At 39.1% G+C, this 17777-nt stretch overlaps 1 protein-coding gene across 2 annotated transcripts in view; it reads right to left on the bottom strand.

The window, feature by feature from the left end:
* The window catches only part of Fng (Fringe glycosyltransferase), a 134922-nt gene that overhangs the window by 24608 nt on the left and 92537 nt on the right, over nt 1-17777 (bottom strand). Inside the window, exon 9 of one of the 2 annotated variants that reach the window (XR_011734752.1) lies at nt 12963-13089. Coding sequence is in view for 1 of the 2 variants with exons in the window: in XM_071795805.1 (XP_071651906.1) it covers nt 13029-13089 (61 nt within the window). In the remaining variant the exon portion in view is untranslated. Of the gene's footprint in view, nt 1-11510; nt 13090-17777 lie in introns of those variants that run through there. The other variant, XM_071795805.1, reaches the window with a different exon arrangement.

Raw genomic sequence — 17777 nt, forward strand, 5'->3', positions numbered from 1 at the left:
ACACGATACATACTTATAAAATACGTTTGCGAAAAGCTATAATGCTATTATATCCTATATATATATAAATAATATACATATTATATATGCTATACATTTAAATATGATTATCAAATATTTTGCGTTATATATATATATTCAGCTTTATAAAATTACCAATCGGTTTTCTTACAGTGTACTGTTTAGAGGGAACTGTCCTATTATTAAGCACATTTGTATTAGTGCTAGGACTACTCCGAATAATAAAAGAGTAACCTCTATTTTGCGATCGTAATAAACATTAGCGAGCGACCTTACTATAATACTAACCTATCAGAAAATATTAACCACTAATACTTATTATATGTACATGGTGAAGGGTTTGAAATGAAATAATAAATTTCATATAATTAACATATGATTATATTTACTGAGCACGGTGGAGGACCCTAATTCCCTTAGAATAAGTACTTTGACCTCCGCGTGTGCCCACTCCAAGGCAGCCCATCTATAAAGTGCCCCGAATGACACTCGCATCAGTGGAAAGATCGCTCACACCTGACGTCTCGAGGCCACCGCCGCCCTACGGAAACATCCAGGCGACGCAGTCTCAAAGCCACGAGTATGTGGATATGGCGTCTCAGCGAGCCGCAGCGCAGTAGGATGTGGCATGGGTGTTCTAGGAATACTTATGGTCATCATCTGGCTGATAAGTCGGACTTCTTGGATCAATAGTACTGCGAATTTGCTTTATGCACGATGCTACAGTGACAAAAGAACCAAGGGACCTACTCCTTGCCCCTCGGTAGAGAATAAAAGCCGAGACATCGAGCCCGAGTGCGGACAGTCTAGTTCAAAGATTGAAGTATATAGAATCGAGATACACGAGGCTGAAGAAGCACCCGCAGAAGACAAACGACCTGGCGAAAAAGAGTAACGAGTACTGCATAAGAAAATTCGTAAGTGACCAAAACCGAAAGACTGCGAATCACACTGAGTCTTTGGTTTGTGCTCATCTTACAGAATGCGAAAGAGCAGCTACGACCAGAGTAACAACTACAGGCGGTGACATCGAATTCTGGGAAGACTAAGGCGAACCATTCTAGCGATGCCTGACGACCTACCAATGGACTTAAGCGCGACGCAGTCATACCGGAGGTCGCCGATACTACAACGAGGACCACCGGAGCGCGACACCCGATCACCGGGTGTAGACGTCTATCCGGGAATGGACCGAGACCTGATAGGACCCACCGATCCAGAGGTCTTCTTCCAACCTCAACGTCCACCGACACCGGCAAACACCATCTACGATTGGCCGCGGATGTCAGTAGCATCCGTCGAAGCAGCGATGTCCCCAGGAATGGAGAACCTGTTGGACGAAGTGCTCGACGAGATCAATCGAGAGTCTCCCGTCGATGACATCAGCCTGGGCAGCGAAACAACAGGAACCATTAGACTGCCTGACGTTTCCAGACCTCCGCCCCCTTATGCCAACATCCCAGCGACTCAGACGAGCCACGAGTACATGGCAATGGCATCATCTGTACGAGCTGAAGCAAGCAGCAGCCGAGGATCACGATTCCTGAGCGGCCTGAGCGCATCAGTGAGCAGTCCACTTGCTCTAGGAGAGCCATCAGTATCATATGACCACTTCGCCGAACCTGCTAATAGACATCATAGTAGACGTCATATAATAGGTGAGCGCCCTATGCTTCCCATCCCGCAGGGCTCGCCACCCCCTCCTACACAACCACCACTACCAATACCAATCTATTATCGCGCTTATTCAGACCCGTTAGTGAGACCTGCATACGATTTCATTTGTCACTCTGCGTGGTATGCACAAATCTCTACGGAACTCGCGTTATGTTCAAATTGCGCAACAAGCGAGCATACATTCTGTATTTACAATCGGCCAAACGCTGTATGGCGGCAATTACATCTCCTTTCGCGCACTTTTGTTCATACGACTTTACATTGCGGCCGGTGTTATAAATTGCTGATAAAAACTAAACGCGCCAGATATAGACATCATGTAATAGGTGAGCGCCCTATGCTTCCTATACCACAGGGCTCGCCACCCCCTCCTACACAACTACCGTTACCGATACCTATTTATTATCGTGATTATTCGGATCCGCAAGTGCGACCGGTATATGATTTTATTTGTCATTCTGCGTGGTATGCGCAGCAAAATTCTCATGCAGATATTCCAGTAACCACCGACAAAGCGGAAATGGATCGACTTATAAAAATATCCGATTTAAAAATCGCCTACACCAGCGACCGTCTAATTTATATTTTACACATTCCACTATTAACTCCTGGAACATACAAAATTTATAAATCTGTACCATTACCAGCCAAGCAAACGTTCGATAAAATGAAATTCGCTGTAATCAAACCCGACGCGGAACACGTCGGAATAAATAAAGACACCGACAGTTTCTACGAATTCCGAGGAGAAGAGCTGGGCGAGTGTATATCGCTCGACGCCATGTTTATCTGCCCGGCCGTCTTTCCTTTGAAAAAGATACGGTAAGCAACTAGCTGCAATATTGAACTATTATTGAATAAAAATATGAAAATAAAATATTGTCAAATAATATTGCAGCTACGTCTTTTTTTTTTAATCGATACATCTTTTAAAGTTCTACAAGACTGTGTAAGTTAGATTGTTCCAAACTAAAAAATGTAAATGTTATTTAAAAAAAAGAAAACTTGTTTTTCTGAAAAAGCGAAAAAATTTGCTTTTTTTTTAAATTGACGTAGTACTGACTAAAAAAAAGATACAAGGTTTTTATGAACGTTTTAAAAACCCTGCACGTTTTAACAACGTATGTATACTACGGAACGCAAGGTACCTATATAAATATCATCGATCGGGTGTTGCCTCCCTCGCCAACTCATTTGAGCGATGCTTTCTCGCGAAGTATAGTCGTTATTAAACTCGTTATTAGATCTCAATATCTCGAAACAATTCTAATTTTGTCAAAACATTTCTAATTTTAGAGTTTGTACATTCCTCTGATATCTGCGATTTCTAATAATAGCGGTAACTCGACGTGTCTTATGTCTAGTTTGTTTATCAATATTTATAATCATTAATCATTAACGTCACGTTATAATGTATGTACATATATTGTCCATGGAACAGTGCTGTTATAAGTTATAAGTGCTATTACAAGTATCCATGGAACAGTGCAAAATTGACATCTCAAAACTAAAAATTTCATTTGCCGTCGGAACGAATTGTGTCGAAGTAAATAAAGGGAATTTTCTACGTGAATTCGCGGCGATGTTTTGTGTGCCGCGACGAAGGAATCCATTCATTACGAGCGGAAAACTGGCCGTGCTTTCGCGCGTGCGGATGTGCTATTTTTAGAACGACGGAATGGAAGAATGAGCGAACGAGAAAAATACGACAAGCGACTAGCTGCAATATTGAACTATTATTGAATAAAAATATGAAAATAAAATATTGTCAAATAATATTGCAGGAATTAAGGAAAACATATTAGAAAACTCTAACTATTCCCGGAAATTGGATCTACACCACAAGAAAACAAGAAACAATTCGTGTGGAATGTCAGCAAAATAAACAAGTGGAGATATATAATTCTGGCATTATTTCCGTACAGCAAGAATGCAAAATTAGAGCAGGAACTACGACGATGAGTCATCCATCTATTCGTACGATGAAATTCACACAGCATTATGCACCAACGAATAATTTAAGCATCCTGCAGTTATATGAACCTATTCGTAAGCAATTTCAAGTTGACCTGACGGAAGCAGCACACGAGCTATGAACAATGAATAACAGCCACGTAGAAATAACTTTTGATGACATCATTGAGAAAGCTCGCCAGATCAAGGACAGAAAAGATGCGAAAACAAAAATTTATCGCTTATAGCGCAGTAGGATGTGGCATAAGTATTCTAGGAATACTTATGGTCATCATCTGGCTGATAAGCCGGACTTCTTGGATCAGCAGTACCACGAATTTGCTTTATGCACGATACTGCCGTAAGAAAGAAACCAAGGGACCTACCCCTTGCCCCTCGGTAGAGAATAAAAGCCGAGACGTCGAGGCTCAGCGCGAACGACCATAGTCGTTGAAGCACGCAAAGTAAGAGAAGATAAGTTACCTGGTGAAGAAAAATAACGACCATCGCATAAAAGAAACCGTAAGTGGTCAAACCAAAAGATTTTTGAATAAATTATAATCTTTGGTATGTTCACTTAAAGGAGACCCGGAGCTGCATGCAAGATCGTCGCAGACAGTGGCACAGGATCTTAGGGCGATTACGAAGAATCATATTAGCCATGCCGGGAGACGAGGATATGCCACTAGACTATCGCGCTACGGCGTCTTACAGACGGTCGCCGCCGGAACAACGGCCACCGCCAAAACGGGATACGAGGTCCCCCGGTCTCGAACGTATAAGCCTCCTGGCAATGGACATTCGAGAAAAGCACACACAGGTGAAATACAATGTAGATTGACAATTGAAGGACGTGCATGTCGAGATGCGTCAAACGCTTTCACGCGTCTTTGGGAATGTCTTTGAAAATAACGTTCTTTTTTTCTATCGTGAGAAAAACTCAAGGTATAAACAAACACGCTCTATGCACGATGCAAAATGCACGATTCGCGAATCCTATTAGCGAATAGACGCTCCCAGCTGGTGTAGCACCCCCTGCGGCCTAGTGAGTCTAGTAATTTTTAATCCGTGTTCGCAAAGCAGCGGCAGCGGCGGCGGCGGCGGCGGCGCGATGAGTAATTACACGCGCGCTTTCGTCATTCGCGCCACGTTACCCGTTTGTCTCGAACGTTCAGCATCGAACCATTCGAACCGCGTGGCGTGTCTCGTCTCGTATCGTCTCGTCTCGTCCGTAGGTACGTACTTGTGAGATATTCCTTTCATTTAACGCGATTTATTACATTTATCTTTTATAAACTCGTACGTAATTGATTTTCTTTTTACTTTTCAGAAAACGTAACGCGAACCGACAACCATGGATGAGCGAGTAGTGGACGAGCATCATCGGGAGGCGATCGTAATCACCGACGACTCGTCGGACGACTCGTCCGTTGAATTTAGGGCGCGCGAGCAGGCGAGGGTCGAGAAAATTTACGGTGTGCACGTTCGGCGGGCGCACGCTCGGCGGGCGGCCGAAGAAATGCCCGGAATCCTTATCGAAGTTTTCGCCGTGATACCTTGGCATGGACCGGAACTTAATAGGCCCCACTGATTCAGAAGTTTATGGTCGACCTCCACGTCCACTCACTCCTTTCAGACAGCCAATCTACGAAGTACCATGAATGACGCTGGGATCCGTGGAGACTATTACCCCAGGAACGTCAGCGTTGATAAATGAGGAGCTGGAAGAAATAAATAGAGAATCATCGCTCGACGATGTGAGCATCGGAAGCGGCCCATCAGCGGATATCACCCTGCCAGACATGACGAGGCCGCCACAGTGTGAACGTGCTTGGAAATATAGCACATTCAGTTATAAAGGGACTCTCCTACAAATCCAGACTCCAGGTATAACAAAAATCTTAATAGGAGCAGAAATTGACTCAGAAGGATTCTGCATCAACAAGAAAACAACCAGTAAGGTAGTAAAAGGGCAACTTGAATTAATCTGGTCAGATGTGACAGAGTGGCTTGATTTGTCGGGAGACCCTCAGGAAAGAACTCTGGATGGAAGCTCATTGAATTGGGTGGAAGGGAAGTCTGCATCTATTACATCTGATGGTATTGTTGTCCTAAGCAATAATCCTCCAACAATAGTATGTGGGTGGGAAACTGTTTATCAAGGAGAGGAGAATCTCTTGATTTCATCAGATCTCGACAAATACTTAGTAATCCCAAAGTTACCTGGAGGTTTTAAACTAGGACCACAAAAGAAACTGTGCCGTACATCGTACATTAACGTTCCCGCCGCCCTGGTCACCGGTACGAGCAGAGGGTACAAATACGTCGAAATGTCATCCATACGCGCAGAGCCTGGTAGTAGCCGCGGCTCACAACCACCCGACCTCCGCGTGTGCCCACTCCAAGGCAGCCCATCTATAAAGTGCCCTCGCATAAAGTGACACTCGCATCAGTGGAAAGATCGCTCACACCAGGAATGTCCACATTAATCGACGAGGTCCTTGAGGAAATAAATCGAGAATCACCGGTCGATGAGCATCGGGATCGACCCGGAGCATGCTGCTCTTCCTGACGTCTCGAGGCCACCGCCGCCCTACGGAAACATCCCGGCGACGCAGTCTCAAAGCCACGAGTATGTGGATATGGCGTCTCAGCGAGCCGCAGCGCAGTAGGATGGGGCATGAGTGTTCTCGGAATACTTGTAGTCATCATCTGGGCGATAAGTCGGACTTCTTGGATCGGCAATACCACGAAGATGCTCTATGAAAAATGCTACCGGAACAAAGAAACCAAGGGACCTACCCCTTGCCCCGCAGTAAAGAATAAAAGCCGAGACACCGAAGCGCGAGACGCACAGTGTCACTCAGAACTTAAAGAAGCGAACGAAGAGAACGAAGTATTTTCGAACGAGAACAGTCAGCAATAAACGTCGTAAGTGTTCCGTTCCAAAGTACTCTGAACCAGTAAGTCTTTGGAGCAACTCACTTACAGGAGCTGCATGCAAGGAAGCCATCGTGACCAGCGCAAACAGTGGCAACGGATCCTAGGGCGCCTACGTCAAATTCTCTTAACCATGCCAGGGGCTGATGATATTCCAATGGATCTACGAGCTGAGCAATCGTACAGGCGATCACCACCACCCTTAGTGCCTATACCACCGACGCGACGACCTCCGGAGCCTGATAACCGCCCTTTAGGGGTAGATGTCTATCCGGGAATGGATAGGGATTTCCCGGGGCCCACTGATCCGGAAGTATTCAATAGACCTCAGCGCCCACCAACACCCGCACCTATCTATGAAGTTCCGCGAATGAGCGTGGCAGCGGTCGAAGCTGCATTAACACCAACCACAACCTCGATGATTGACGAAGTTTTGGCCGCTATTGACCGTGAATCCTCGATCGACACCACCGGAGACAGCCCAATAGAAGCAGACGTTGTGCCTGATATAACAAGGCCACCACCACCAGCTTACAGTAACTTGCCAGCAACACGGGCGGACCGGACGATTGCAGATGACTATATCGAAATGTCATCCACGCGTGCAGAAGCCGGAAGCAGCCAGGGATCACAGGCCTCACCTCTTGAATCAGGCCGAAGCCGTCCATTCCTAAGCGGACCTTCCGCTTCCTATGACGACATCAGGAAACCTAACCATCTTCAACATGTCATAGGTGAGCGCGGTATACCAATTCCGCAAAATTCACCGCCCGTTACGCGTCCCCCTGTGCCGTTGCCCGTACCGATATATTATCGCGATTACGCTGATCCGTATGCCAGATCGGCGTACAAATTAATCTGTCACTCTGCGTGGTTTGTACAAGTAGAAAATACATTAACGCTTTGTGCCGAATGCGCCACTTCAGAGCACACCTTCTGCATCTTTAATCGTGCAAATGCAGTATGGAGACAACTCCATTTGATATCTCGTACATTTGTGCATACAGATCTGCATTGCGGAAGATGCTACGGAATATTAATGAAAACTCGTCGGGCTATTGATTGTTTTGCATGCAGATCGACTATTATAGACTTACGTGGTCGCACAGAACATCTCACTTATAAAATACTTTGTGAGGCAGTCGTTCCTCGTGGAGGACTATAAAATAATAATCATATATGTCAATAAACTTATTGCTTGCGCTAAATTTTGTTTACGAATATTATACTTTTCAGCGTACTGGTTGGAAGGGACTGTATTGCTTATAAGCGCTCTAGTATTAATGCTATTTCTCGCCCGAATTATAACGAAATAAATTATAATAACCATAGCGATTTAATAAATAATACCTCGATATGAATTATTATGCCACACTAACGATTTCAGTTATTTTATAGACATAAGTTTGACAAAATATATTGTCTTTTAGAAATAAGATATTAACTTGTATACGATGACATCCGACGAGCAGCAGCCCCCTTCAAGGCGAACCATCGACATCCTACGACAGCATTACTGAGCCCAGTTATCAACGTCACGTGATAGGTGAGCACCCTATTTCAATCCCTCAGAACTCACCGCCGCCGCATAGACCCCCACAACCCTTGCCGGTGCACGTGTACTACCGTAATTATTTAAACCCGTATATACAACCAGCATATAACTTAATTTGCCATTCAGCGTGGTACGTGCAGATCGCCGCGGAACTAGCATTGTGTCCCGAGTGCGCGACACACTTTTTGTATATACAACCGACTGAATGCCGTGTAGCGACAATTACACGCGATCTCGCGAACATTCGTGCATACGGATCTCCATTGTGGAAGATGTTATCAATTACTAATCCGTACCAGATGAGCAATTGATTGCTTTCATTGCCGTACAATGGTTATTGAATCCTGCTATCTACTAGGAATAGGTAAACAGAAATCACACTTCAATTCTAATTTCGATTTGACTGTTTCGACATATATTCTTCCAAAGTTAACCACTTCTATTCCCTCGGTTGATTTAACTCGACATTCGTGGCCTCATTTAGAAGGTATTAGATTGGCAAACCTGAATTCTTTTAACCTTGTTCAATCAACTTAATACTAGATGCGGATATTTACGATTCGTTACTTGAGAATGAATTAATAAAAGGATCAGTTGGACCTTCGATAGCTCAAGCTACCAAGTAATGTTGAATAGTATAAAAGTAAACCCGAAGATTGGGACTTTCAAAGAATATTTTGGTTAGATTCGCTTCAGCTGATTATTATTTTCGTTCTAACCATTTTCTCTTACGGTTTAGTATGAACCCCTCGTTGTTCGCGTGATCTCTTGTTTGAAAGTAAGAGAAGCCCAAAAGAAAGTAAATTAGTTAAATCAGCTCTGCATGGCGGGCGGTTTAAGTAAACGGCGGGTGGTTTTCTGTCAATAGTTTTTTATTAAATCGTTTGTTCGAATTTTCATATTCATCGGCGAAGTTTGTTACGTAAATGTATTCTCTTTCGCTATTTTTAGTAAACGTTTTGCGAGTAACGCTTGAAACAAAAATGTCCGTTGAATAATCGACAGAAATATTATCTTATTTCTCGTGTTTACTAAAAATATATTCCCGAAACTCTGACAAATAATAGAATGTATCGATCCATCTCTTTTTCGATAAGCTTCTTTTCGATAAGCTTTACAAACGCATTTCGGAGAATTGTATGACGCTACTCTGAAGATAAGAAAGCAGCTTTACATGTTAGAAGGTGAATACGTGAAGAATAGAAACCATCAACATTTTTAGGGAAATTATGGAAAAACTCGAAATGGAAATATTACAGCACGAAATAAATTTCAATCAAAGTCAACGAACAAACAAAGAAAGCAATTGACAAGAAGTTTCAGGACAAGACATCCTGATCGATGGAATATTATTCGGGAAACAAGGATTAATTCACCCTTGCTTAATTCCGCCACAGCAGCTAATTAAAAATTGTAAGTTAATAAAGGAACAAAATCCACATACGGAATTCCCAGTAAGCGTGGAGCGTCGTGAAGTTCCCGCGGATACAATATGTACAAATTAATAAACAACGCGATATTCGGCAAGACCATGGAAAACGTGCAAGTTCACGTCGACGTGCCGATATTCGTGGATCTGCAAAGATTCGTTATCCGCAATAAGTTCACAGTTAAAGAAGTGACCGTGCTCAGAAACGGAAAGGAACTGATTCACCACGTGTTTCGCGCGCCATTGGCGTGGGATCTTCTAACGAGAGCATGAGAGACGGTTTATAATCAAACCTTGATAATAGCGGAAAGCGCCAAACGATTGTACGTGGACGTCGACAAGATACAGCGTAATACTCCAAATTGCCTTAAAGTGGAATACTGTATGGAGAAGAGGATAAAAATGTTTAATCAGATGTAAGTGTAATCATTTTATTTCTATTCGTTACATCACACTCAACTAGACGCGATGAAGCGATTCTTTTTTAAATTTTCTATTAGATATAATTGCATAGAATCAATAAAGGATGTGCGTCAACGTTTTATTGACAAAACATTAATTGACATAAAAAAAAAAACGAGAATATGAAGCACGAAGGAAAAGTGCAAAATTCAATGAAATACGCATCTCGAAAAACACTGAGTATTAAACCCGAAGATGACACCTTTGTCGTCGCCTCCGGAAGTCACGACAACAATGATGATTAGGTATACCGAGGACATCGTTGATTGAATCGCTTGTGGCGACGACTACGACGCACGGAAAAAAAGATTAGCTACTAATACTGAAAATGAGGACATAACCCTGTAGATAGAGCTATTTCACTTTCTCACCCCCTCCACCAAAAAAATTTAAAATTGTGTTAATGTTTTGCTGGACAACGGTTACCCTCTCCATATATGGCTAAAACCCCCTCCATGTATGGCTAAAAGTGGAATTTAATATGAATAAAAAGAGAAATAAATATAAAGAATTTAACATCGATAATGTAGATTTTGACAGGGTAGAACATTTATGTGATAAGATAGAAATAGTAGGAAATGTGAATATGCGAAAGAAACAAGTGAATGAGAAACATAAAATAACGGACCATGCATGGCTTAAAGTAGGATTTAATACGAATAAAGAGAGAGATAAATATAAAGAAGTTAATTGTACCTCATGTAGAGGATTTAATTTAAGGAAAAACGTGTACCTTATGTAGAGGACTTAATTTAAGGAAAAACTAAGTTATGTAAATAGCCGAGAAGGCTAATAAAGCTCAATCAATCACTCAATCAATCTCGAGTTAATTTTCAAACAAATCAATTTTAGCCTTAAAAATTGTTCAATGTTAAATTAAAACACCCACATAACGTGAAACGGGATGATGACGAATCGGACAGTAATTTCGACAAGAAAGACCTTCCTAGTTATACCATACATCAAAAATATTTCCGAACTAGCGTCTTCAATCAATAAAAATCAATTTACCATTGGCTACAGATATCTGAACAAACTAAGCAAGTTCGTAGGAAGATCAGCAGGTGTACTACATATATCGAAGGACAAAATTCTTTTCTGCACAATCCATGTGGATCATTATAGTCCCATAAATAAAAGCAAGTTAATTAAGCGACCCATATTTCTTGTCTTCTCTTGGATTCATTTACAAAATTTAAGCTATATCCGACAAGAACTCTAGTCGTGAGGCAATGAATTGCTTACGCGAATATTTTAGAAATTACAGCAAATCGCGTGCATTAATATCTGATCGAAAAACATATTTTTCTCGATAAGCAAACTTCTTGGAGAAATATTCTGTAAATCACGTCATAGTAGCGACAGGTTCGGTCCAAGCACGACCTCAAAAGGTACTTCTTCGTATATGAAATTATGTAAATCCTTTATATGTAATCTTTCATATAGGTTCTTGTAACAAAAAACACTCTATACTTGAGTTTCAATTAACACAATCTAATGGTACACTAATTTATTGTAATATTGTAAGAGAATCAGTTTTAAATAATCAGACTAATCTGTTAATTTTTTTTTGTTAAGAGGAGTTAATAAGAACAGTCTCCCATACCATAAACTTCTTCGTACTGTAGTACGGGACTGTGCGGTATAACGAGGACTCGGGTTCGAGTGCATCTGATTACAATTTGAAATATTGCTGTTGATTCTCCCAGCAATTGAGCACTGCTACGTGTGACGTGGGAGAGGAGAGGTATGTACATATACCAGTTTCAAAATTATAAAACAAAACTAAACTTGCATAAAATGTATCGCGGTAGTCGCGGATGTAGAAGATTTCCAACAGACGCAAAAGAAATATCAAGGTACTTGAGAGGTACTTGAGAGGCAAAAATATGAAATTGTGAATACCAAAAAAATTTAACTGCGTCGCACATGTGCGTTTAACATTGATTTAATCGATAAGTATTAATAAACATCTTTGCCCGAACGCTGACTGTTGTGACTTCCCCTTACACAATCAACGTAACTCTTTCATCTATTAATGAAGAAATTGAGGCAGAAAGGGAGTAACAGGTCTAATTACAATTACACTAACAAATAAGACAAATTGACAGAACATCTCTCATTAAACTAGATCGTCAGAGAATTACTTATAATATCAAAAAATTGTTTCAGTATTCTGTGACCATATACTATAATGTTTTATAGTAAATTTAGACAACAAGACAACAAAGTAAGATACTTACTTTGCATAAATCACACATACTGTGAGTTACGCTGAACTTCACGTTCAAACAAAAGAAGGTTTTAAATACATTTTATTTCGCATTAGTTCTTTCGAGGAGTACCTCACAATTTATACTAGGCGTTATCTTGGAACTTAGCTATTAGTAACTGTTGAAACTAAGCGGTTTTTGTTTTTATTCTATTGACTTTGTGACTAATTTAAACAGATATCTCTATAAATGAGATAGTCAAAGTCCATTATCTTTCTTAGAGGAACAGTAATATTGTACCAATTGTTTAAACTATTCATGAGGCCAATAGGATAAAAATAAAAAGCTTTAGTTCACAGCTTTCATGCTTGTTACAAACAAAAGTAATAAATTTTTGTTTTACAGATACAATGTATCGGTTACCATAAATCTAAAGCAGTTTTCAGAAAATTGGAAAAATAGAAAACTGACTGAGAAGAAGCTCTGAATGTCCATGTAAAATTCAAACAAGCATGAATAAGCAATAGCACAAGCCCGAGTTCAGCTCAAGTCTTGTGTACAACCTAGCAAACGCTATGTAACGTATATATGTTTACGTTATAATTTCCTACTCAATATAAGTGCAAAATAACATATGTATTTGGGATTTCTATTTCCGTCAATGTAAATAATTTTTCTCTGTAAATATCTTATACGCAATTATGCTCCTTACCATACGTTGATCTTCCATTTCCTCCGTAATTGGGAATAAATTTTGCTTCGCCTCTTGCAATCTTCATCATCTGATGTGCGGGCAATAAAAAACTTGTGGAAACAGATGACAATGGATAGATTTAAATCTAAAACAAAAAGAAACATAGATATATAGGTACATATATTAACGAGAATACGTAAATGAGATAACCTGAATACGTAAACGAGATAACCTGAGAAACTTGTAATAAGAACGTAACATTTTGTAATCATGTAGATTATTTCAAATGTTTATCCATAAAATAATTACCAATTATGTAAAATTATGCTACATCGTTGCTATTACATTAACATAACTCTATCTCATTTAAGGAGGTTCGATGGCTTCATCGGAGGGAGTAGTGGGACGCGGGGGTTCTGGAAACAGCGCACTAGCGTTTGAAGTAGTGGGAATGAAGGGGATTGCTCTGATTGGTCGCCGCGTGTATAATGCGTGCTGCTGTTCACGTCGTTCACGACCATGACAGTCTAGCAGACGAAAAATCAAGCAATTTATGCTTTATAATTAATTTTTCTACGAAATGTGCGGTAACCTTCCCCTTTCTTTCGCTCATTTATTTGTAAATTATTAAGTTACATGTGCAAATTTCTTTTTCTTTATCATTTGCATTTTTTCTTGCACTTATTTCATTCTGAAGGTATATGCAATATGTCATTTCCCATAAAAACCTATGTTAAAAATGCAGCCAGTTTTATGAAATTTTAATATGTTGTTCTGGAATGCAAAATAGAATTATGTGAATTTTTGGGGAATTTTTCACCGTCCCGTTTTGAAAAAAATCTAATCCAAAAATTGTACTTTTTAAATTTTTGGAGTAAATTTTTTTCAAAACGGGACGGTGAAAAATTCCTAATAAATTCACATAATTCTATTTTGCATTCCAGAACAACATATTAAAATTTTATGAAACTCTCTGCATTTTGTTGTAGCCATCGAACCTCCTTAAAATTAATATATATTCATTAGTCATATAATATTTATATTAAGCATATTAATTTCTATTAATAAGTCTCTATTCTATTAATCCTTTATTGTCTGATCAATTATTTCGCATTTGTTCTCTGTGCACGAGCAACGTACCAGTATCCTTCTCAACTCTCTGTCATATCAATTACTTTAGTTATAGACTTGATTTATACTTCGCACGCATATGTATCACATTGATTTGCATATATATGTTATACATACATTCTGATATGTCTCAAGCAAGCACTTTTCCTATTGGCAATTCGCTCATATTAATATATGTAACTTGTAATTGGAGACGTGTGACAAAAGTAAAAAATTAATAAAATTGATACAAATGTCGATTTAGTAGCATAAATATTTAGTAATAATTTTCTTATTAAAATATGTTGTACAATTACATCCATGTAAATGCAGATTTTAGAAAAAAGGAAAAAGGCAAGATTTGAACCTATAAGATACAGTATTCCACCATAGTAGGCCGCTAGTCGCCTTAAGGACCGTCTATAATAGCCGTAAGAGTATGCAGTAAGACGTAAGCAGTAAGCTATTGACTAATGAGAGTTTTACAATTCAAGAATAATCGACTGTGGTTGGTCAATAGCTTACTGCTTACGTCTTACTGCACTCTTTTACGGCTATTATAGACGGTCTTTTAAACTCTCAATTATGGCTGTTAGCTGACAATCTTAAAAAATCGGTTAACGAGCACGGGAAAATTTTAACTTATTTTTTTCGTGAATGCTTGAATGTTGCATCGAGTGGCTTAGGACAAATCCTGATAGTCCCATGTAAAAGAATATTAAATTTTAATGTAATATCGTGCAATCTTAATAATAAACTCTTCATGTCTAATAAATAGGGGAGACCGGGGCTAAGCCGACACTATTTTTTCAAAAGCAATTTTTAATATTTAATTAAAATTTTTAGGCAAATTCAATGATATATATTTAAAGAGTGTTTCTTCAGGTACAAAATTGATTCAGGAAGTTTTGCTGTACGTCGCTTTGTTTTGCCGCCAGGAAAGGAAAAGTGACGCGAAGACAAATTTTCGAATTGAAAAATGACGGGGCGAACTCGACACCCCGCCGGGGCAAACTCAACACTTTGTTTGATCGACACAATTTGATCTGGAACTTATTTTTTTATTGTTTAAAAATAAAAATACATTGTTTATCAAATGAAAAGACATTGTGTATTAGAAACAAAAAAAGTCGGAATAAAGTAAACAATTATTTAAAATAATGAGAAAAAAAAAGATTAAACTTTTAATTATCTTTTTCTGAACTGTCTGAAAAACAATTTATACACGTAAACTCGCGATCAGATGTGCGTAAACATTCGTCATGAGCCATACGGTTGCATAAGATGCATTGTTTGTTATTAGAAGCTAATGAAATGTTTTCCGAACACACGCAACAGATATTCTTTAAATCGTCATCGGACGCGGACAAAACAGTGACCTTTTTTGCGATAATGTCACGTTAGGTTAGTGTCGTCTTTGCCTCAGTGGTGTCGTGTCGATTTAACCCCGAACGTCGTTTTTTACTTTTGTTACTCCAAAAATATATAAATTTTGAAAATATGCAAAAATTATTATTGGATTCGTATAAAGCATCGACGTTCCCATCAAAATCACTTACCGGTAGATTCGCAAGAGTAAAGCTCGATGAAAGAGTAGACATTTTCGAGAGATCAGAAAATTTACTTTTCACTATCAAAAACACTTATGTCGCGTTAAAACGTACACTATAACTCAGAATGTTATCAACGTCCGTTGATAATACTGGCACACAAAGACGCCGTTACAGTAGCAAAGGCAAGTTTCTACGATAGATTTAAATTGGCGAAAAGCCTAGTGTCAAGTTCGCCCCGCTGTCGGCTTAGCCCCGGTCTCCCCTACAATAAATTACAACAATTGCCACCTAAATAAATATGACCAATTCGATCAATATAGCGAATTTTCGCAAACTTTTAATAAAACGTCCTTCAGGGAGAGCAACGAAGGAAAACACAATTTATAATATCCGCGTTTTGTGTCATTCCGATTATATCACAAACCGTTGAGGTAATACGTCACCAATAACGACTCGCTTCGATGTCTTTTACAAACAGAACTTCGCTTATTCCTCACTTAAGTAAAAAATTCTGGCAGATATTCGCCGCGCGAAAAACTTGCATCAAAAGGAAACAAGCCATCTCTTTCTCTCGGCAGAGGTAAAAAGAGACAAGGGGAAGGGAAAGGAGCTCGTAAAAGTCACAATTATTGTAAAGCCAATTAAAACTTACAAGAGTATGCCGCGACGTCGTCTCTTCATAATTACTCATCTCCCTTCTTTCCTCGGTGGAAATTACACGGAAAACGTTGTGAAGCATTTCGCGCACGTACATTAACGCGAACGCAAATTGCAAATGTCTTGAGATGCACCGTCATTTCACAAAACGATCATTTACTCGCGCGCGCAAACATGCTGGAATTATTTAAGATAGACTGATGAGGAAAGCGAATTATTTAATCATTACCCGCGAGTACAGCGAACATAGTTTCACGTATTTCGAAGGATATTCACGAATGATACAGAGTAATTTAGAATGAAATTTGGTCTATGTGCTGTATACAGGGTGTCCGAAAAATCGCCTACTCCACTTCGGGAGGTGATTCGGGACCCAAAAACAAGCAAAAAAGTTCATACAAACATAAGTCCGGAAATGAGCCGTATCCGAGTTATAGCCACTTTTATGTTCAAAAATCGTAAATTTTTATTTTCAATTTTTTTTAATTACAATTACCAAATTCTCTCAAGTTTCTGTCTACATTTCGAAAAGACGCTATTCCCGGTACATCTCGATTTGGAAAAGACTGGATGTATAACCTTCTTGCCTCGGCAGCATTACTTTGAGCAAAACCATACATAAGATGCATATCAGCTAATTCATTAAAACTTAAGCGATCCATTGATGAATACGGAAAGATTAGATACAACCTAAAAGTAAGGTGTTGTTAAATAATAATTTGAAACTTATTAAAAAACCGTGATTTACTTACTGATTTTGAATAGGCGTGAAAACAACTGATTTTGAATAGCCGTGAAAACAACTGATTTTGAATAGCCGTGAAAACAACTGATTTCAAGTAGCCGTGAAAACAACTGATTTCTTTTAAAAATAATGTAATCGTTACAAATATTGAAAAATTGAAAAAAAATAAAAAAATTAAAATTAAAAAAATTAAAAATATTTAAAAATAAAAATTTTTAATTTAAGAAATAATTAAGAAAAAAGGATGCCAAGCGGATTCTAAATTACGATTTTTGAACATAAAAGTGGCTATAACTCGGAAACGGCTCATTTCCGGACCTATGTTTGTATAAACTTTTTTGCTTGTTTTTGGGTCCCGAATCACCTCCCGAAGTGGAGTAGGCGATTTTTCGGACACCCTGTATATCAATGTGTGTTTATTAATATTTTTCTTCATTTTTCGTCAAAATTATTCTACATTGCAGATATGCAAAGACTAAGACTAATGCTATTTAATATCTTTCTTAATCTCTGTACTTTCTATTTCAATTAAAAAATTTGTCGCGGTCGCACAACTCACTTGATAATGATATAATTTTGTCCAACTGAGAAAAGTAAAGTTTAAAATAAATAGATATTGCAGCGTTAATTTGCGATATTATAAGATTTTCTTGCAGAAGTACCGCAAAAGTACTTTAATTTAGTTATTTCTCCCAAAGAGTCTCCTTATCCAACCGGTATTCTGTGCGAGCACTCTACGTGAAGTTAATAATTAGACATAATAAAAGC

The sequence above is a fragment of the Temnothorax longispinosus genome, chromosome 12 (genome assembly GCF_030848805.1).
Source record: "Temnothorax longispinosus isolate EJ_2023e chromosome 12, Tlon_JGU_v1, whole genome shotgun sequence".
NCBI lineage: Eukaryota > Metazoa > Arthropoda > Insecta > Hymenoptera > Formicidae > Temnothorax > Temnothorax longispinosus.